This window comes from Teleopsis dalmanni, chromosome 2 (assembly GCF_002237135.1).
Source record: "Teleopsis dalmanni isolate 2A chromosome 2, ASM223713v2, whole genome shotgun sequence".
Classification (NCBI taxonomy): domain Eukaryota; kingdom Metazoa; phylum Arthropoda; class Insecta; order Diptera; family Diopsidae; genus Teleopsis; species Teleopsis dalmanni.
This window is the reverse complement of record NC_051847.1, coordinates 199,954,392-199,978,695: the sequence shown is the minus strand read 5'-3', so window position 1 is coordinate 199,978,695 and position 24,304 is coordinate 199,954,392. Positions and strand designations below refer to the sequence as shown.

The following is a 24,304-nucleotide window of genomic DNA, read 5'->3' as shown; positions in this document are numbered from 1 at the left end:
TGATATATTATAATGTCGCAGAATTGCCCAAGTATAATAATACAAAGCTGAGTTTTCCAACTCTTCTTAATGTGATATGAATTGTTGCATATCTTTAGGGGTGCAAAAAAATCGTATGCATAATTTCATTCATATTTGATTGCCTATTTATAGGGATTGAAAGCAGTATTTTATTTTTTCAAGCATAGTAATCATTTTTTTAGTACTCGTGGTAAGGAATAATCAAGGCAAAAGTGACAGAACAAATATATAATATATTAATATAGATATATATTTTTTTATAATATTATAATAGTGTTTCAAATATTTCTTTTGTTAAACTCTCAGTAACAGGAATAATGCAACTTTATGATATTTAAGCAATATTTGACATAGCCAAGGTTTGTACTTTAACCTATAAAAAAACACTTTTTCAACAATAAAATAAAATTTATAAACTCTTTTTGCTATCTGAATGTAGTGGAAGTTTCACTATTTAGTTGGTCTGCAACAAATCCACATTTTACGATATTTCTCGTTTTAATTAAAAACTGCAACAAGCACTCAACAAATAATTCGGTTGTTTTGGAAACAACAAAACCGCTTATGTTTTTTAATAATTTTTGTGCAATAAAAACTGTTGAAATTGCAAAAACTTAATATTAAAATATGTAATAAAAATGCGGTATTCGCGAAATGGTGAAATTAGCTCTAAAATCTCTGCAAACCTCTGCAAATTATGAAGAACATTAAAACCAGAGGAGGAGCATATGTATGCGCCACAATCGAGGTGGCACATTGTTAAAATCACAAAATTTTATGTGAAATGGAACAATTTTGTACTGTGAATTTGAGAATTTTTGCAATTATACAAAAAGTCCTGTAAAATCCGAAATATTTACAAACCAACAGAAATAACAGACTATAATGACATTTTTTTTTTAATAAGGACATTGCGATTTGAAATTTTGGTATACATAACATACTTTTAGGTAATTTTTATAGTTCTTCTATGTGCAATGTATTTGCAAGGTTATATATAGTACAGGATTAGATCCTTAAAGTTAGCATCATATACATACATCTAATGTATTTTGTTTTGCTATGTATTTAACTCTAAAGTGTTTAAAATTTTTTCTAAGATACTTATATAAATACACCCGTTGCTCATAAACTAGAAATAGCTCCTTCGCTTCTTTTCCTCCTACTCCTTTATATCTTTTCCTAAGCTGTTAAGTTTCTCAAGTGTTTTTGAAGTTTAATGTCGTCAAAATTTTTAATTTTTCAACATAAAAACGAATGCATATCAGCATTACGTAGTTTTTATTAGTTTTATACTAGATATACTGTCAAAGTAGGGAAGACATTATCCCCTAACTGCCCCTTAAATACGATATTGCTTTCTCATTTTAAAAAATTATCAAAATATAAACTAATTTTATTTTTCTGTGAATGCATGTGTATTAGCATTAATTTCTTATTAATCTATTTAAAGTAAAAATATGTATATAAAATTTAAAAAAGTAAATATATAAAGTATATAATAGTAAACATACATCAATTTTATTTCTCTGTGTATGCATTTAATGCTGTTTAATTTTTTATTAATCTATTTAAAGTAAAAAGAAAATGTATAACTTATACCTAGTTTTTAAATATAAAGTATAAAGCATTTACTCCGATTTAGCTTATATTAGTGTCAATTAAAATCTGATAAACTTATGTTATATATAAAATTATTAAAAGTAAAAATTTACAAAAAACCTTATGCATAGCTTTAATTTATTTTAAAATATAATTTTATTTATTCTTTTCTCTTTAGAAATAACTTCTGATATCAATCTTAAAATTCTTCCTCTAGAGTGTAAGTGGTTTTGTTCTCTTTCCAAATCAAGTATATCTTCTTTAATTATGCACGACAAGCCACATAAGTAAATATTGCGTTTATTTGCTTTTACCAATGGTGGCTACTTTAATTAAAATTCAATTTATTTAAGATTTTTTCAATCATGTCGATAATGAGAAGAAATTGTGTAATTTCACAGCGAGTAAATAGAATCGTGAAAGGGAAGTAGGAAATGGAGAATAACTTCATTTCCACTTTATATAATGCAGCGACTTGAAGCCGCGCATAATGACGTATTCAACGTAATTAAATTTGTTAACGCCATTTTCTTTATTTGCCATCTCAGCCGAGTACAGCTGCCATATTCACGGTCATACTTTAGCTGCAGTTGCCATCACTGCTGTAGTTGCCATCACTGTTGCAGTTGCCGCCATTGCTGCCATCGCGCCATTGCTGTATTTGATGCTTCACAATGGACGCCAAGGCAGTGGTAGCAGCAATGGCAAATCAATCTGTGCGGGCAAAATTGAGCAAAATAAAATTCAATTATCGCGTACAAATTAAACTGCCACTTCCGGTTTAGTTGACATTTTAATCAATGCAAATGGCAACCGTCCAGTTTGCAGGAGCAGCTCTACAGCGAAAAAGTGAACGCGGAATGAAAAAGTTGAATCTAGTACACAAAAGCGCAACAAATTAGAAATCAATGGAAGCGCCCTCAACGAAACGTGCCGTAGCATAATTTAACGCAGAGTTGCAAGTGTTGGTGAAAATTAATCAAAAAAAAAAAAGTAAATAAATTATCCTTGCTGTGCTGCACTTAATTATGACAACTTTTTCTCTTCCAACTCGCACCCATTTAACGGCTGATCCATTTATTTATTTTACAGTCTTCGGAGCCTTCGGTGTTGCTGTCGCAACCATGGAAAACTATTAAAAACTATGTATTTTTATTTATGTCTTACATTAATATTCAATAACAAATTATGAGCATGTGTCGCTCCTTCACGAACAGCAATTGCAGCGTCGCCATTTTGTTGCTGATATTGTTGCTGCTTCCGGTGCTGCTGTTGCAGATAAATTACGCTGATTACGCTTAAATTGTAATCATCCTTGCCATTGCTTACAATATGCGAACAATTTTTTAAAGCACTGAAGTTGCTGCTGCTGTTGCTGTTGCTATTGCTGGCAATGTTGCCATCATTATTGATAATGTTGTTGCAATATTGTTGGTTAAAAATCTCTTGCCATGTTGTCGTTTCCATTGAGTGCACAACTGACCTCATTTCTTGATGTTGTTGTGTTTGTTGTTGTTGTTGTTGTTGTTGTTGTTCTTGGCATTCGATACCATTTGTGTTTTGGTTTATCACTTCCGTGGACGTTATTGCATCATTGTTGCTATTATTGCCGCCACTTAATTGAGTTTCCAACATGAAATCTGCACTTTCAGCCACACTTCCCAATAGCAACGCTGCAGTTTGTATGCAATCCTTGCTATAAGAAAGAAAAAAATTAAAAAATGATGAAAAAAAAATTGGAAAAAATTACTTTAGTTAAAGCAAAGCTGCACAAAGGACATACAAATACACATAAATAAACTGACTTAGCTATCGGTATACTTGGTATACTTGGTATACTTTGAAATGAAGTTACCAAAGCAAGTGCAGATTTAGTTTGAAAAATGAAGTAGTGTCAACTCTTAAGTATCACTTCAATCGTTTCAAAAGTGCAAAATGAAAATCTTTTGATCCTTCGCGGATATCTTTTAATTGAATATATATACACATATTTTTTCTTGTCTATCCTTTTATTTCCGATTTAAGTGCTTCCTTACATTTCTTTCACTCACAACGTATTCAATTTTACTTACCCTAACATTTTTATTCTAATCCAGCATTCCTTGCTACTGCAATTGCGATGTGCCATCACTTTGTCATCAATTTTGACACTTTCATCTTCATCTTCAGCTTTGTCAGTTTCAACATCTGTTACTCCTTGACACGTATTCTGTCCAGCGTTGTTGTTGCTGCTGCTGCTGCAGTTGGTTATGTTGTCATTTTTACTGTCATTGTTGTTGAGCTCTAGGATGATTACTGCATTATCGACTGGTTGATGAAGTGGTAAAGCTAGTTGCGCACTTGAGCTACCAAAATTGAGTACGGGTAAGTGATGAACCATTTTTACATGATTCTGCAGTTGTTGTGTTGCTGCAAATGGAATTTCTTTCAAAAATGAATAAAGGAATTTAGCTGATTAAGTATGTGAAGGAAGATTGTCAATGTATCTGAATCAAAAAAATATGCTTACAATTAAATTAATTTAGAGCAAAATTAACAACAATGAGTAACTTATCGTAATTGCGTTAAGTAGTTTGGTTCAATCTTGCTTTGAAATAACTTCTAACCAACAAATGAAAATAAAGATATCAACTATACATATAAAATAGAAACCCAGAAACACTGCACTGCTTACAACCACTTTTCAAACACAACAATCTTAGCGCGAAGAACAGTAAGCTGATCTATAGCCAGATAATTAGCCAGCATTACTTTATGGGTGTGTCGCGTATTGCAAAGCTGCCGACTCTACTATCTAAAAGCTACAAGTTGTTAAAAGTCTTCAAAGTGCCATGGTACATCCGCATGAATGACATGTTAAGAGACCCTAGAATAGATCCTGTCAAAAAATACATAAGGGACAGAGCTCTGAAGCTATATGCGAAAACCGTTAGGCTGCCTTACTTAGCACAATCCAATCTTAAAATAATCACTATACGCACGGGGCGGTACGCAGATCTTAGATCAATCATTGAATAATCACGAAGGTTATGAGGAATACTAAATTAGTCAGTAAGATGGGTGGCACTCTGCAGAAACCCCCAGCCATGTCCAGATGCATTAACTCGGAAAATGCTCAACATACATAAAAATTGAAAGAAAGAAAAATATAAGCAAGCATGAGAAGAGACAAGAGATTTTACTAAATAAATATGCAAATCAATGTTACCAGCGCACGAAAATAAATACTACACTATTGTAGTGCATTGCTCAAGTCCGAAATATACCTATGAAAAAATTTTTAATTTTTCTTCAGGGAATGATTGTTACGAAAGTTCATTACCTTTATGAAAAGATTACCACAAAAGTTTACTACCTTCGTGAAAAGATCAATACAAAAGTTCACTACCTTTGTGAAAAGAACACTAACGAGAATACTAATAATTTTATATGAGTTGTCAGAAACATTACACTATTATTTCAAAATTTGTATTCATGAATAGAAACACTAAAAGTTTTGTAAATGTGCTTCAAACTTTATTTAGTGTACTGCTCGTGAAGTAGCTTTCACTAAAAAGACAAAACAGTACACTATGTTTGGCACTGCACAGTTTATTTTTGTTCACTGAGACGTACATTAAATTTGGAATGGTTTACATTGATTGACAGCTTTCTAAATATTGTTTCAGTTATTTAAATTCTATTTAAAAAATAATGTATAGATATGAAATCATTGCCATTTACTTAGTTTCTCTCAAAAATCATTAAATAAGTCTAAATGATCATTCCGTTAGTAAAAGTTTGATTCAGTTTTTTAGCTTTTACTTATGGAGCCACTTGCCTACTTACACTGAAAAACCTTATAAATGATCTGAATAAGCACTCCGATATCAAAAAGTTTCTTTAGTTATTTTAATTGAAATTGTAAGTCACAAAAAAATATAGATATGAAATTATTTATCTAAATGCTCTGAAAAACCTTACATAAAGTTTAATTTATCATTTCCCTATTAAGATCCTATTTTGTTTTCATATTCAAATTGGAAGACACAGACAAATTGTTAGATTAAAGTAATTAAAACATTCTATGGGTGTCTTTCATATTCTTAACTTATTTTACATCCACAAACTTTGTACTAATGTCTTGTCTCCTGCTTAGTCTCTGGCATGTTGTAGTAAATTTATATTCTAACGTGCTACACACACAACATTCTTCAAGCTCCCATTAAACACTGCCTAGTATTTCTATAATGAGTTTAATCTAAGCTATAAAGCAGTCAGGCATTTGACCAAAATTTTTTATTTTTTAAAACTTATAGTCGCTTATGCATTCCAAGTGAAATGACTTACAATCAAACAAAAAAGGTAAAATCTATCAAACGACTCCAATCATGCTAGCAATACTTGTAGTCACTTATGCATCTCTGACAAAGTGGCTAAAAATTAAACAAAGGAAGACAGCAATTAAACTAAGCTAATTGTATCTAATGGAATAAAAAATGCAAAAGGCTGTCCAACTGATGCTTCTAAATACTCTACCGTCTCTTACCGTCTCCTAGCGCTTCTATGAGCTATTCAAATGAATTTACCAGAAAGTAGGATTATTGGCTTAATAGTATTGGTCAATATTATATAAAATAAGATTTCTTGAAATATGTATTTTATTACTTAAGTGTTAAACACGATCGTATTAAACAAGTTGGCAATTTGAAGTTAATGTCTGTCGATTTTGCAAAATGAATATCGTAGGTTTAGAGTATCGCTTTTCTAAATGCTTTACTTTTGGTAGATAATGCCACACGACTTAGTTAGCCTTGCTCTGCCTCTATATAAACTTTGGAAGAAGAACCGTTAGTATTTTATGTGACTCACAAAAGATCTATTCTCATTGTGGTACATCAAGGTATTAATTGATAATTATATTATTTAATTGAATTTGAAGTATACCAAAAGAATTGCTGGTAGGATATCTAACGGGTCACCACGGACTGCATTATCACCTCAACAAAATGGGTCTGTCTGAAGACATAGAGTGTAGACTCTACTTAGAAGCAGAGGAGACATCCAGCCACATTCTATGTGACTGCCCAGCCTTGATCTGGGCCAGGAGGAGATCACTGGGTCGGGAACTACTCTCACCTTCCGACATTAGAAGGTCCTCAACGGTCGACATTTTAGCCTTCATTCGGAAAGCAGAATGTTTTCTGTTCGGTTAGGGTCTGTTGTAGCACAAAAGATCAATCATAGTCGCAGTGCTCTGCTCAAGTGGGAGCTAGTATCCTGTTATATTTTTATTTCATCTTATACCAAAAGAAGGTATATTTGAGAAATATAGTATAAGTTTTCTTTTAAAATTCCTTCATAAATCCTATTTAAAAGAAATTTTTCATCTCAATTTATTTATTCAATTTTATGTTATCTACAGTAACGAGTTTATAGTTTTGGATTTTTTTTCTTAAAAGTTACTCTTATGAATTTTTATTTTAAAAAAAGTTTTATTTTCTATATAAAACTGCAGCCATCAGGCATTGCTAAGGACGCAGTCATAATATCCTTCCTCATTTCATTCAGATAAACAGTAATAAACAGAATATTTCTAATTTCAGTGGAATTTTTCGCACTTACCATCAAAAGTTTTGCCGCAATTACATGGACAATAATAGCAGCCACGTACATTTTTGCCAGCGGTTTTTGGATCCTGTTTTTGTTGCTGCAAATGCTCAACGGATGTAAATGATAACTGGGACGATGACGATGATGATGATGGTAATGTAGATGTTTTTAGTGTCATATCCTCTGTGCATTCCTTACCAACAGGTGAATTCATAGAGCTTAACTCCACAGCAGACGTTGTGATTGGCTGAAATGTTGATGCGCCTGATGAAGATGTTGTCGCTGAAGGTGTTGGAGTAGAGTTCAAAGCTGACGGTGATGATAAGTTTGCTACTGCCGCTAAATGTTCTAATGAGGCAACTGTTATGACCACATTGTTGGCTTTTAAAGGTAATAACTCATCTTTGATGGTTGCACTGCAAAATGGTGCATCCATTGAAGTGTAAACACCAGATGTACTGGATGAGCACGAGGAGCAACATAGGCAAGTTGTTGACGATGCTAATGATGGTGATGGTGATGGTGATGATGATGATGATGCTGCGGAAGATGATGATAATTTTGTGCTTGTTATCGCTTTTGTGTTGTTATCGTCAACAAAGTCATTGCTACTGCTCTCATTATCATTGCTACTGCTATTGTCATTGTTTTTGTAGTAGTTATCATTGTTGTTGCTGTTGCTGTTGTTGTTGTTGCTGTTGTTGTTGTTATCTGCAACTGTTGGCCTTAAACGTTTGTGTAAGCATTTCAACGAATGATGGCGCTTTGTGTAGGGTCTACGTTGGTACCAGATGGGCAATGGTGAATTTGTTAACGATGCGCTTGTAGATGTTGGCGTTGATTTACTTTTGAGCTTAGCTGAGATTTTATCACATATTTCGTTGTCCAGACACTGTAATGAGGCACTGTGTGCATTGTCCATGTAGGTCATATAATTTGTAGTGAATACTTCAGGCGATAACGGGTGTCCCTTATGCTCTTTTTGTGGTTTTTGTTGCTCCTGTTTGTGGTCATTCGGTAGCTGCCGTTGGCGCAATAAATCATTTGTCGATAATGAAAAATACTTTGACACACTATTTACTGCGTTCAGTTTATTTGTTGCTGAGGTTACAGTTGAGTTGCTACTGTTTGTGGTTGCTCCTTCACGTATGATTGTTGACTTACATGTAATATCCCCGCTGACATATGCGCTGCCTATGTTGTCACTATTGACTTGGACTTCCTCACAAATCGATTGATTCTTAGGGTTAGGCATGCAGTGCGTTTGATCCGCGTGGACTAGGATTTGCTTCGACAAGTTATTATGGCATGGCATATTTTTTGCTGCAATTGTTGTTGAATTTGTTGTAAGTGAGAACGTCGATGGCATTGCCAGAGCTTTTATGTCGGTGCTATTTGCTATGGGTATTGCAAGATTTTCCATAGAACACGATTTATGCATTGAATTTTTTCTAAGGAATGTCTTCAAAGGCAATCCGGTTTTATTTGGTTTTATGGCTGCAATTCCGTTAGATTTATTAACTTCAACGCACGGATTTAAGTGTTCCCATTTTTCAGATACTTGCATTTGCTGTTTGTTGTGATTGTGCATCTCGTCTAAGGATTTTGCTTGCTTAACACTTGTGCCAAATATTTTCTGCCGCAATCTGTCTTCGTTGCGACACAAGTTAAATGCGTTCGTTATGTTGGTATATATCTGCTCCGCAATTAATGCACGTCTCGGTGTGTACCGATCTCGACAGACTGGACATTTTTCAGCGCGTATGCGACAATTTACGCACAGTAAATGCCCATTCTGACATTGCATGGCGGGTGGTGTGATTGTGTCAAGGCACACAGGACATTCTATTATGGAGAGTACGGATTGTACAATAAAAGAAAGTCGCTGTAAGCTTCGTGGCATTGGTGCACAACAGAGATTCTGAAATAAAGTGCAGACATTAGAAGAAAAAATTATATAAAAAATTTTTATTTATATTTTGTTGATGCCACATTTCTTGAATTGTGACATGAGATACTAAATTAAACTTAGTATTTGATTTATATAAATTATCTAAACACTGCAATAAATTTCTTTGGTATTTAGAGAGGGAATGTTTTGAATGGGATTACTGTTGCTAATGTTCTGTTTATTAAATATTTAAGAAAACACAAATATATATTTTGAAATATCTATAATCTATAATGTTTTTAAGTGAATATTGTAATTAAAGTGTAAATAAAACGTTAAGAGTATGTGATGGATATGAACATTGGATAGATAAGACAAGCCATTAAGTCTTGACTTTCCACTTATATAAATTAAGATCATTTACTCCCTAAGTTTAACTTTATGGATTATTGTAATTAACTCTCTAACAAACAGAACTAACCGAATGAAACTTTACAAAGAAACCACTACAATACTATAATAAACGTATGCAAATTAAATTTATCGATTTAACAAATACAACATCTAACATATATATTATATATGATATATAATAGTAAATTATATATGATGTCGATGATATACAGAGCTGAGTGCTAAAAGTATTAATTGATTTTATAAACGTGTGATTACTAGACCCCAAAAAACATTCCAACAGATTTGATAACAGATTTGATTTCGATGGAAAAGTCATCTTCGATACTGAAGTATAACTTAAGATGAAAGATAAATCGTTCTATAAGAGAGGTATAGTAGTGTAAGGGATGAATTGAAAAGATTGTTTTGCTCTTAAATAGAGTCTGCATTAATAAATTATATCGAATTTTGCTAAAAAGATGTTGTCTTATTCGTTATCCTACGGACTTAAGAGCCGATGCGTTAGGAAAGAATAGAGCTTTTATTTTGTCATTGCTTCTAGTGCTTCCAGTACGTGGGTTGTTAAAAGTTTATGGCAGCAGAAGATTTAAGATTTTGGAAGTATTGGAAAGTATATACCTAAAAAAATATTAAATTTATGTCCCTGATTAACATTTTAACATAATTGCTCTAAGATAAGATAATAGATAAATATGTATTCATGATTGATTATAAATATGTTCCTGATTAAGCATTATAATTGCTCTAAGATAAAATAATAGATAAATATTTATTAATGAATGAAACTACTATTACTGGTACTAACATAATTTTTGAGAAATATTAATAACCATTATGTTCTACTTTGATCGAAAAAATATGAATTTAAATTTCTTTCTCCATTTCCATAACCCGTTTTAAATGAAATTCTTGTATGAATAAATCAAGGAAATGCATATAAAATAAAATGTAAAATCAAAATCGATTAATGGTGCATTTCTTTTCATTTCACTTGAAAACAAGTAATATTGGCAATTCAATTGAAAACACTTACCTCAGGATCGCATTTTGCATCCTGACCGGTGTTCCACAGTAACAACGTGACATGCTCTGATTTAACTTTAACCAATTTTGCAATATCCGTTATGCGCAGACCCAACACGTCTTCGCCATTAACCTGCAAAATGAAAATTTAAAATGTCATTTTCAATAAAAAAAGAAAAGAAAACTTAAATAAAAGAAAACTCGAAATGGAAAATAAAAAACAAAATGACTTCCTCTTTTCTCTATGCACTATCACATACGTACAAATAAAATTCTTTTCTTCCCATTTGCATTTGTTTTCTTTTTTCAGTTTTTGGTAAAGAAAATGAAAAATTTTCAATAAAGAATTTGTGTGTTGCCTTCAAAATATCAGAACCCTAAGTATGTTGAGAATATACGTTTACTTATATAAACACATATAGATCCATATACATACTATACATATACTATATGATGCAGACATCCTTAGATATGTTGAAGTATGTATTTTTAATGCATTCGACTTCAGACTTCAGACTGCATGTCTGCAAATGAGCACACAACTGCTGCAGGTTCAATATGGGTTAAAGTATATATGTATAGAATATACATATATTATAAATAAATATATATGCTTATACCTATAAAATATATGCTTGTTCATTTTTATGTGAAAACATGCATTCTTCTATTTGTTTGACTTAATACAGGTGATGTGACATTAGGTTTTCGGATTTTATTTTTCTTGAGTTGATAGAAATATTTGTTAAAATGATGTCTTGGGTGTTCACTATGAATTCAACAAATTTTATATATTTTGTGGTATTTTAAAATTTTTTTTTCCAATTAATAGACTCTGAATTTATTTTATATCATATGAAGTACATAGTAATTAAATTAAATTTAATTATATCAATTCTTGTACATAGGAATCTTAAAGGGAATGAGAAAGCTGACAGTTTAGCCAGCTTTGGTGCTTCCCTGTATGTGTCCCTAGCGGTATCGGTTTACGTTACCCTAGAAACCATTAAGAGATGTACCTTTTTCTACTTTCTGCAACCTGTCAATAACAGATGGAAAGCTCTTAAGTCATGTGCAACTTTCAGATTAACATGGCCCACCTATAATAAAAATAAAAGCTTAGAAATCATCAAAAGAGACCATGTGAACACTGCAAGGCATACTGCAGTTCTTTCTGGCCATTGGCGCATTCCTAATAATGCTCACTCCAGAAGTTGTAAAAACCCACAGGAAAAAGAAACCATAATACTTTTTCTCTGTAAATGTTCGGCTTTTACGTCCAGAAGATATAGGTTTTTGGGAAGAAATTTTTTTGATAGTTTATCAGAGTGTTTATCAGTGAAGATGAAAGACCTACTAAATTATCTAAATTCGATGGGATGACTTATTTTCATAATTTTGTGATATCGTTTAAAACTCAAAAATTTGAAACTGGTTATAAATTTGTTGTTGTAATTATTGTAACAAATATATTTTTAAAGATATATATTTTTGCTATATATATCAATATAAAACACATAATGATCATGAACCTAACCTTACAGCCAACAAATTAATTTTGTAATGTAAGTGAAGGTGCCTCGGTGCGTATGAGTAACATGTATTGGGCCGCGTAAATAAAATTTAGTGCTTTGAGGAAATATGTTTATTTAATTAAAATTATTTTTATATCAAGAAGTTATTTAGTTTTAAACTTTAATATTTTTTAAAGCTTTTGGACTCCATATATACTTTTAATGTGTAGATAAATTTCGTTTAATTTATTGGTACCGTAAGCTTAAAAAGCAATATAATCTGGTTTATATTTTGTTATATATAATATATAAATTTATTTTTTTTAATATTAATTATTAAATTATATTTTACACATAGATCATATAATATTTTATATATTGTTATACTTTAAATTCCTAATATGATTTTTCTCTTAAGAGAGAAAATTGCATTAATTGATTCTTCAGGATGGATAAGAATAAAAATGAATAAATAAATTTAATATGAACGTAAGTAATTTTAATAGCAAAATTTAATAAATAAAATTTGTTGAAAATAATTCTTAATACGCTTTTAGCATATTTTATTATAAAAATATTGTATTTGATATATGTAAATATTGATGTAAATTATTTGTTTTATTTACGAATGATTGAATGATTGAAATGTAAAGTTTTACAATTTTAAACAATAAAACCTGAATTGCATAAATTATACTCATTTTTATTTTTTAATAAATAATTGTTTAAATAAATTAATAAAAAGTAAAATGTAATTGTTTGAATTTTTTGTTAATTTTTCCGGAAAGCAAATAAAATTGGATTGTTTGCCGTTGCCGCAATGCAAATTGTTGAATATTTATTTTAGTTTCAATAAAGTTTTTTTTATGAGTTTTTGAAAAACAATGAAATGAATTTAAATTACTTAACATATTAATGCAGTGTATTGGTTGTTTATTTTTTCGAGTATTGTTTTTAAAATCTTATTCAGGAAATGTAATTCGGAACGAAGTAATTAAGCAAACTATTCTCTTAATTTAAATATGTAAGCAATGGAATCAAAATAAAATCATTTTCAATACAAAAAAATCAGAAATCTGACATACATACCATATATAGAAAGACAACAATAAAAAATTGGTGTCCAAATCTCTGACTTACAATCTATAACACAAAAATTTTTAATTCGTCTGGGATGCCTACTTCAACAACAAAATGATTAAGCATCCGAGCCCTCAGCCTGGGATGATAACGCATCAGCCGGATATGGTACTTCTATACTCCTATAAGTAACCTAAACTAGCAAACACTTTAGTGATGGCTAAATACTCCAAGATGCTAAATGACAGGTATATAATTATATTCAAATTTTCCTTTATAATTTATAAATACTTCATATTACTTATTTCTCTCAGTTTGCCAATATAGATGTGGGTTTTCTTTAGCCGCATCTAGTCGCCTCCTTCTATTGGTTTGATCAGTGGCTTACTATCGGCAGTTGGCAGTACCGAGTGCCTTCATATCGTTGGTCAGCAGTTCTTTCACAGTAGAAGTGGACGTTGTCTATATCATTTTTTAATAGCGGGTACCGAATTAAATACCTTTTCAGCTGGACCATTTTTTTGTGTATTTGTACAACATGCCCAAGTCAGTGAAACCTCTGAGTTTTTATGTGCATAACTATGTCAATGTTGCGATATGGTTTACATAGCTCAACGCTCTATTCGATACTCGTTACTAATGCGTAATGGCATATATATCTTTCTTATCACTGTGGGTTACTGTATGATACTTCTGCACCATACAACAAAATAGTAATGATAAGCGACGTGAGATGTTTTTGTGTCAAAAGAGGGCCTAGAAGAGAGACAAATTAGAAAGCTCTAAACACATAACTGGCAATTTTAAATATTTTCTTTTGGATGATGTTTTGAAGTTTTGGAGGGTCTCATAGGTTGATATCACTGCCTTTCTAAAAGCGGTACAACCATACGGTAGAGATAATGTGATGGCTTACTTATAGATGAGAATTGGATTTATGAAGTTATTCCTTTTGCTTTTAAAGAGATACTAAAGCTTAGTTTAAAGCTAAAGCTCAGTTTGTGTTTATTGATAATTGATGGTCGATGGGATTCTCCTAGGGTAGTGGTAGTTTCAAATAATTTCGTTAATTGTTCTATTCCAAAAATATGTGAAGTTTAAGTCATGTCCCTAAGAATATCATATGTTGAATGAGTGATCTGACATTCTTTTTAAGGTTTTTTTTAAAATATTCTTGCTTTTAGATTAACATTTATAATTCTATGTATTAGGTCTGTGGTTATATGCAGATATAGATTTCTAAAAGGAATTCTGTTTTTAAGTATTCGTTCTGTGGGTAGATGCAGATATCAATCACTGTTCTAGAGGTATAGTTCTTTATTAAAAACAATCTTTAAGTAATTATTACACAATAAAACGTTTGGAAATGCGCAAGTATATTAACCTAATTCATGTTATTATATTAAAATCTTATTACCCATTAAAGACTTTTCAACTTATTTATCAAAAATCATATTTAAACAATTTGAGAATTATAAACACATATTTAACTTTCTATGTAGTGTGCTGCAACAATGTTGTGATAGACTGGTGAAAAATGAAATGTTGATTATCTTGGTGAGTATATGCTAATAAAATAATACAAATAATTAAAAACAATAATTATTTATAAATGATATATTAATAAAAATATTTATTAATATTATAATGTAATATAATAATATATACTATTATATAATTTTCTATATTATAAAAAATTATACATATGTTACTAATATATATAATATTATTACACCATATATATATTATATCATTAATATTATACATTATATATATACATACTATATATATTATATATTTACTAATTATATATTACTAATATTTTTATGTTAGAAAATATTCTGAATCATTTATTTCTAAACTTAATGAGAGTTGGTGACGAGTACTGTATCCGAAGAAACCTTGTACAGCTGTAGAAGCTGTTTTACGATACTGATATTTATTATTCGGGGAATTAAAGTTCAGTGAATTAGTTGGTTTGGTAATGTGGTGAAATGTTTTTTATACATCTGTTATGTGAATAGATATAAGCACAGTGCTCTGAGCAGTAATATAAGCTTTTAAAGTACTCCAGGCAATTTCCGTCTCGTGATGGGAACTTCTTTGCGCATATTTAAAAGAGATGTGCATTCATAAATTAAAATATATTAATATTTAATTTAGCAAATTTTTTTATTAATCTATTAATTGATTTCAGATCAATTAATTAATTCAAAAACATGCAAATATTTGTAGATATTAAACAATATTATGGTATTACTCATCAATGAACTGCAACAAATAAGGTCGAATTAAGATTTTTATTAAAACTGAGAATCAATAAATTTTAGATAATTTTTAATAAGCTTATTAGAACTGGAAATTAAAGCGAAATTGTATGATATTATAATATTAATTATCTTTAATATATAAAGTTAATATAAATACTATTAGATACATTATGAATTAATACTAATATTAGCATAAATATTTTATTTATATTTTTCGCAGCAATAATAATTTAATCAGTTTATAGAGTTTTAGTTATTAAAAGCAATTTTAAGAATTTTATACAAAAATAAGTATCTCTTAAGTAAATGCAATTTAATACCAGCATTTGTCATAATAAACAGCTAAGTAAATATTATTTTTTTTATTTAAAGTGTTTACACAACTTAAGTACAGAATGGAATCGAGCCCAAAGTACAAACATTTATTTATTCTGTTCTATTAATACATCTATAAACATATGAAAAATTATATATTCAAATGTATATAAAAAGTAGAATTTATAAGTCAAGAGTAAATATGTGGTTTTAAATTGATTGCAAATTTTTTACTCAGAATCATGATATAAAAAAATTGAATAATTATTATTTTTTTATTCTTAATTAAAAAAATTAAATAAATTACAATGACTAAGCACTTACAAGTTCTTATGTAAGTTGATTAATAGTACTAAAATCAATTATATATAGTAAAGCTATTATTATTTATAGTCTGAAACACTCTAATTTAAATAATAAAATTTACAAGAGTCAAGTGATTTGCATTTAAATTTTATTGATTTCAAGAATAAGTAAGTATATTCAATTAGCTGTTGATTATCTGTTCTTTAAAATATTAATTAAATTTATATAAACATTCAACCAAATATCTACAATTTAATATACTAAGTAAAGATAATTAAGTTTATTGTGTTTTTTTATAGCACATTTGTGGTTTACTGAAATGAGTTTAAATAAACTTTAAACAATTTAATGATCTCTAGCGTCTTCTCTATTGCTTTACAAAAATATAAAAAATAAACTTAAACTTAAATACAATATTAAAAATACTGTATTTAAAAAACAATAAAAATTATTAAAAACAAATATATAAACGAAAATAATAAATTTTAATTACAACATTATTACTAAGATTTATTACTAAGATGGGTTTTCATTTATTGTGATTCGTACGATCTATATAATTGATTTATATACAGAATTCAAATAAAATAAATAGAAGTTTTGTATTTAAGAAAGCCATATAATATCAGTCATTCTGAATATTGTTATAATTATTCCAGATAATCAACTGATCCAAGTTATATCATTTAATCTGAATATAATGTCTCTTATTGAGTACAGAAGTTGCACAGAATATATAAGATAAACTTTATGCAATGAATCTGTATCTAAGAAACATATTTTTTAATAGCAGGTCATTAAAGTTTATACAATTTTTTAAAAATAGTTATCTGATGGGAAGCTATTGATTATATGAGTTGGTAAAGTAGTCCATTTACATGATCCGAAAACATAGTTCTTCTGAGTGTCGGTTATCTTTTAGACATTGTTCACATTCATAAAATTATTTTCTTTTATCGATGAATGCTCTTGGAAAAGGTAAAAGGTACCATAGGGTACTAAATCATCGGCGGTTCATCGGTTATTTTTCACATAGTGTTCACATCCATAAAATTCTTTTCTTTCATGGATGAATGCTTTTGGAAAAGATAAAAGCTACCATACTGTACTAAATCAACTAAAAATGGGGAATGGTTGATCTAACCAAAGCATATATTTGGTAATAGACAACATTACCATATACTATATACATATTTCTTAAAAAAATCAATTTACTGGAGAACCTACTTTTTTAATCGTTAGGTTTCACATGAACTGCACGGATTTAAAATTTATTTTTATTGATTTCAGAAGAAGCTGACCCTGAAGTACATGGCCATACGATGGAGTCATTTTTTACTTGTGTATTATGTCAGATATATGTATATAACATACAGATTTTTTTTATTTTTTTTAAGTTCATTAGCGGGGGATTTATGTAACTTTGATTTTAACACTTCTCCGGTATTAACTGCATAGTATAGAAAAGTATATGCCGTTAAAGTTATGACATTAATTCAAAACTTAATAACAGAATATACATTTGTATATAATATACAGAGACTTTATATTGTATTTTATAAAAAATAACTAAAATACTTCTATGTACGTTTTCGACGTATAGATTTATGGTATGTGGTCATTTACTTTAGATAACATATAGCGCCATTTCAATTTATAGTGTGATTTATTTTATTATACAATCTTGAAGATATTTTCTAAGTTCCTTATTAAAAATAACCTTTACTACACAAAATATATTATTTGATAAAGAATCTACTAATGTTATTTAAATTGATATATTAAAGTTTTATTACCCATTACGGATTTTTCAAATTATTTATTAAAAAAATATTTAAACACTTTGAGAATTATAAATGTATATTTAGGCTTATGTGTTAATTGCTGCAACAATGTTATGATAGGCTGTTGAAAAATAAAATGTTAATTTATTGGGTGAGTATGTGCTAATAAAATAACTCAAAAAATTAAAGACAATAAAGATCAAAACTAAAGACCATGAGCTGTAAAAGCTGTTTTTCGATACTGATATTATTCAGCGTATTAACTTCCAGCGGATTATCTGGCTTGGTAATGCGGTGAAAACAGATGACTATGCTTCAGCAAAAAAGGTGTTTGAAGCGGCAGTTGCAACAAAACGATATAAGAAAGCACCGTGTCTCTGACACTGGATCTAGAACACTGAAAAAATATGCACCTAGTAGAGAGAGGTACCTGAGATAACAATTTAAAAATTTTAATTAAAAATAATAACGGAATTGGTTTTAAAAATAAAGTCAACAGAAAACGTGTAATAATCATAAAAACTATAATAAAAAAGTTATAATTAAAAAAGCAAGCGAGCTAATGAACACAATGAATTTTAATTAATCATAAATAATACTAAGTAACCGTTTGGAAATAAATTTAACCACATTTCTAGCATTTTTATTATAATTGATTTTATATTTTATTGTAAAATTAATTGATTTGTTGTATTTTTATTTTTAAGAACTATATACAAAAATATATTTCATGCAAATTTATTTCACAATAACTTAAGCAATTATTAGAGTTAGATTTTTTTTATATTTGTTCATTTTGAACAGCTATTAATCCAGCTTTTAATCTATTGTGGTTTTCTAATTTGTAATTCATTTTATCTGATTTAATTTTGTTTTTAAAAAAAAATATTTTCAATAAAAAATTTTCTCCAATAATTATGAATTTACAAAAAAAAATATTTTGAAATTGTTTTTAGTCAACTTTAATTGGCTAGCATTGGCCTGGCTGGATTGCTTATCACATATAAATAATTTAAATACAAGTATTGTATATGAAAAAAATAAAAATTATTTACTAGTGTTAAAACATTAATTAACATTTAATCACTTTGAGCGTGAAGCTCAGAACCACTCGCTCATGCGATAATCGATTAAGTTAAAAAGTATTTTTCGCATTACGTATGAAAAATTTTTACATTTGCCAAATAGAAACTAATAGAGTTGGGCGCTGCCGTAAATAAAAATATGAATATTAATAAAAATACTAGTTTATTGAATACTAAAAGTAAATAGTAGAAATTTTTCATTTATTTGTAATATTAAACATGACTTCTAAAATAACTTTTTAAATATATCTATATATATATATAATTATTTTGAAAGGTGTAATTTACGTGAACTCATATTAAATAAATGTTACTTTTTATTTTTACTTCAAGCATTGTAAATTTTTATAATTTATAGATATAGAAGTAATATACGTGTATACATGCAGTTTTAAAGTTCATTTTAATTGAACGCAAAATTAAATAATTTTCTGCAGATATATTACTTAAGGTAATATGTAATGATGGAGTCATTATAAGAACAGTTGTCACCATCACCATCATCATTTTCAGTACAAAATTATTTTAGATCTAAAAAAAAGGGTTAAAAGCCTCTAATTAAATTTTTCTACACATCTTGTTTGGAATTTTTTATTATTTTATTGACATGTTCTAGCATTACATCAAAGGGGTAAATTAAGAACTTAGTCTATTGACATGGGATTCCAGCAAATCTCGGTTTCTAAGTACATGTCTTAACTCATAAAATGTTTTATACGTTTCCGTATTAACACTTTTACGCCATGTCTGGGGCATCGTCAGTTTTTTGCGTCTTTCCGAAGAGTATGTCCAATCCACTTGTATTTTCTGCACACTGTTTCTTTCTCAATAGGGATTTGCTTAGTTATTTAGATACTTGCTTGGTACAGATATTTTGAATGACCAACAGGACATGGGAGAGCTTCTATTAAGGACGTGTACGAGTTAGGTTAAGTTGAGTTCTAAATGAGGGAAATTTTAAGTTGTGCCGATAATGTATTGATGTGTCGATAAGTGTTGATAAATGGCTAAATGTGTGCAGTGCAAAAAATCCCAAAAAATCTTCCATTTGGTTTAGCAACAACTTAGCCTAACTCGCACACGTCTAAAAGCTAAAGATGGAAATGTCACTAGATATTAGATATGGAAGCATGTCATTCCAGTGATGAACTTAAACTACATCTATTTTACAAATAACTAAACTTTTTTCATCATTTGTTTATATATATGTCTATAAATATATATTTAAATGAAGAAGTTTTGTATTATTCAGTATTGGACTGTGTTTTAAAGAGGATATATGCACCATTATTATCACCCGTCTCAAGTAGGTAGTAATTGATTTACTGTTTGTTACGAGTATATAAAACAACTCTTAAAAATTAAAATATCATTAATATCAAATATATTATTATATTGTGAACTAAATGAAATATTAATGTTAATATCAGTAATCATATCAATATTGTGAATGAATTGTTTTGCACAACACAGGAAAACAGAAAAAAGATATGGTTATATGAACATAAAAATAAATATATACGAATGAAATATTATATAAATTCATATTGTATAGATTATTAATAAACAATGTATAAATTACTCTTTCATCAAATTGAAAGTCACTTTAATTAATCACGAGTATAAAGCACGGTAATGCAATTTTAACAAAAGTCTTAATTAAACAAAATATATTATACATCATATACTATATATCATATAAAAATTACAGATGTTATTTAAGTATAGGTACATATACTTCAACGATTTTTATTACGTATCATGAAACCCATATAAAAATACACTATTTACTTAAAGGCATGTATAGCTTGTAAAACTTCATTAATATTACTTCAACTAATAACACAAATTATGGATTCCTAATAATAATATTAGATCTGGATTTTATAAGTTATTTTCTGGGTTTGTTAACTGATTGAGTGAAGCATAGAGCATAGAATTAGTTTAAATTGACTTTGTGCTGGAGATAGGCAACAAAGTAGCGCAATGCATACTCTACATTTCTTTAGTTCACTCTATTCTTTTCTTTCTGGTCATATTTGTTATAAGGATGATGAAGAAAAACCATGTAAGTCCACCAAAATACATACAGAATATTTGATGCTATTCTCTATATATTTCTGTTTTCATATTATTTCTATATCTTTCAGATGATCTTCAATGATTAACTCGCGTATATTAGAACCAAGTCTATTTTTGTGTTAAAAAAATTAAAACTTTAGAATAATGGAGTACGTATGAAGGAAGTTTCATATAATTTTAAAAAGAATAAAAATACCACTAGAATTATTGATATTGTAAATAAGATCTTTTCTAGCTCCGTTTGTATTCTTTAGTCTTTATTATTTCCTCTAATTCTATAATCTTATCTGATTGATTGTATAAATAAATATCTATTAACTATTTGGGTAACTTAAAGATTTAACATATATTCTCCATTTTTAATATATATTTCTAGATTAGAGTTTGTGACCTATTGTGTTTTAATATACATAATGGAAGTTTTCAAACCATATTGAAACTATAGTAGAGTATACGGCACTGCTAATTAAGATATTCTAGAAAGTAAGTCCTTGATATAGTCAACTGACGTTACGACAGGTCTGCATAATGACAAAATGGTTGTAAATAAGTTTTCTCATATATCTCACAGTTGCTTAGACCACAAGTATTTCTGGTGTGAAGATATTGTTGATAAAGATAATCTGCAAAATTTTAATCGTTCAAGTCTTTGAAAATCTATATTTCATTTAGTAATGAAGAAATAAACTTTCTGGTTGCGTTTCAGATTGATCGAGTTAGTAACTTTAAGTACTTCACTGTTTTAGGTGGGTAATTACATACTAGAATTATTTCCTATATACAGAATTCTTTGTTCAATAAACGGAATTATTTGTTTATAACAAAAGGAAATGCTTTGTTTAATAAACAGAAGTTTTTATTAATAAAAATAATCTTTTCTTTAACAAGCATGAAGCTTTATTCAATAAACAGAATGCTTTATTTAATAAACAGAGTGGTTTGTTTAATAATCAGAATGCTTTGTTTGATGACTGGGTTGCTTGTTTTATTGCTTTCTTTAATAAACATACTGCTTTGTTTAATAAACAAAATGCTATATTTAATAGAAATAATATTTTATTTAATGAACAGAAAGCTTCGTTTAATAAATAGAATATTATGTTTAATAAACAGAATGTTTTGTTTAATAAACGAAATGGTTTGTTTAATGACTGGGATGCTTTGTATAATAAACACAATGATTTGTTTAATAAACATAATGCTTTATTTAATAAAAAGAATGCTTTCTTTAATAAATAGAAAGCTTAGTTTAATAAACAAACTGTTTGTTTAATAAAAAGCATGGTTTGTTTAACAATCAAAATGCTTAATTTAGAAAATGGAATGCTTTGTTTAATAAGCAGAATGCTTTGTTTAGTAAACAGAATGCTTTGTTTAATAAATAAAAAACTTTGCTTAATAAACATAATGTTTTCAAGAATTAAACTGAAAGGTCTTCTAATGAACATCGTTACTAAAGTGATACGTATCATTAGAGAACTATATATATTCGAAGATCAAACTTTTTTTAATATTTTCTAGAACAACGTGACCTTTGGTCAGGTACATTTTTAAACTTATAATGTGAGTTCGTTTAAGACAGTTATTACTGTATTATTATTATGTATTTTATTGTATTATTCTTAACTCGTTATAATATCTTTTATTAGCTGTTAACATAAGAAATAACTGTTTTAAATTTGCAGTGGCGCTGAGGTAAGTGTTCGTGAGCTCACCTCACTTAATTTCATATATATACACATAAATATATTTCTAAAAAATTTGTTCAAAAACATACTTATATGGCTTTTATAACTGTTTATACATATTTTCATATATAAGTATATATTAACTCAAAACAAGATTATTGTTGGCATTTCATTAGTCAGAATAGAATCTAAAATGTTTTTTAATACAAAACAATGTCTTTTTTTTGTGTATAGTAATACACACCTGGTCGTATAAAAATATATGAGATATGAAATGAATATATAAATATAAGTGATATATGTTAAAGCAGTGCTCTTTAGTAAACATAAACACTGTATTACATAAAATTTAATTTACAAGAATACTTTTCTTCTTTATGTTTGCTACTCTAAAATGTGTTTATTTATTATTAATAATAATAAAATGTGTTTAATCAAACGCGAATAAAATTGTTAAATATGAATAAAAACTTTAGACTTGAATAGTTCGCGTTGCTGAGCGAACACTGTATATTATTTAGAATATCGAATTATATTTGATGACTGCCTCTTTATCAGTGACTCCGTGCACAAATATTTCACATTGAAAATGAATGCATGAAACGCATACTGAACAATAATTGTTATAAAAAATACTGTATATATTTATTTGTGAATATAAAACGTAATGCACTTCCTATGCATTTTTATGGCACTCACCTCTAAAATACAATCGCCGGCCTTTAAGCCACATACTTTCGCTGGAGTGCCGATGTCGACAGCGCTTACCTAAGGTCACAAAATGAAAGTTTTTAATTCCAAAAAAAAATAAAAAGAAAAATAAATTTAGTAAAATCACTTTTATTATATATATATATTTTTTTTAATTTAATGAACTGATTTTTTTTAAAATTTTTAAAAACATGCTAATAGCAAAATTATGTGTGAATCACTTAAAAAATTAAGACTATGACACACCCATGGATATGGATCCCATTTACTGCGCGTTAAACGAAACCCGCAAGCACCGTTTTGTGATTTTGGAATTTTCAATAGACGCACTGTGGGTTTAGTATCTTCTTCGGTACTTGTATTTTTTGGTACAAAGCAATCGGTTTGTTTGTAATGCCCTTCGATTGTAAAATCGGAACTAGCACATGAACTTTTTCGACTCATATTGTATGTAATTATTCCATGCGATTATATATAATTTAATTAATTATTTTTTTTTAAGAATATTTTTTTTATTTTTTATATATATATTTTTTATATTTCTTTTATTTCTTTTTATTTAAAATTTAAGTTAATGCCCTTAGTAACTACAAATGATTATAATTTTGGCCACTTTTATTGGGTTTTGGTTAGCAAACTCATTTATTCCACTTTTGATTTATCGTTACTAATTTGCTTATATTGAATTTTTTATTAATTAATTTGCATACTTTATGTTTAATTATAAATTTTTTTACATTTGGTTTATGCAAATATGAACTTTAAAAAATTTTATGCTATTTTTTATATATTTTTTTTAGTATCTTTGGCTCTCGTCCGTATAGCGTGTTGAAGTCGCGCTTACAAATTTTCGACTAAGCCAATATTTTCTATTTTTTCTTGACTGATTTCGAATCGTTTTTCTGTCTGCTAACTTGTCTATT

General features: G+C 28.6%; 1 protein-coding gene across 1 annotated transcript; it reads right to left on the bottom strand.

The window, feature by feature from the left end:
- Positions 1 to 1,755: 1,755 nt before the first annotated feature.
- Positions 1,756 to 23,831, bottom strand: LOC119675126 (homeobox protein 5-like). The gene is made up of 6 exons (XM_038086315.1): positions 23,628 to 23,831; positions 23,370 to 23,438; positions 10,557 to 10,679; positions 7,228 to 9,136; positions 3,696 to 4,032; positions 1,756 to 3,319 (listed from the first exon to the last, which is right to left on the bottom strand). The coding sequence occupies exons 1-6, from the start codon at positions 23,823 to 23,825 to the stop codon at positions 2,776 to 2,778; spliced, it is 3,180 nt and encodes a 1,059-aa protein (XP_037942243.1). The 5' UTR covers positions 23,826 to 23,831; the 3' UTR covers positions 1,756 to 2,775.
- Positions 23,832 to 24,304: the final 473 nt, after the last annotated feature.

Excerpts from the sequence above, each read along its gene's own strand:
- LOC119675126 (XM_038086315.1), bottom strand. The coding sequence starts at position 23,825 with ATGAGTCGAAAAAGTTCATGTGCTAGTTCCGATTTTACAATCGAAGGG. Across the intron at positions 23,439-23,627 it reads AATGGGATCCATATCCATGG|GTAAGCGCTGTCGACATCGG; the intron begins GTGTGTCATAGT and ends TTGTGACCTTAG. Across the intron at positions 3,320-3,695 it reads ATTAGAATAAAAATGTTAGG|CAAGGATTGCATACAAACTG; the intron begins GTAAGTAAAATT and ends TCTTTCTTATAG.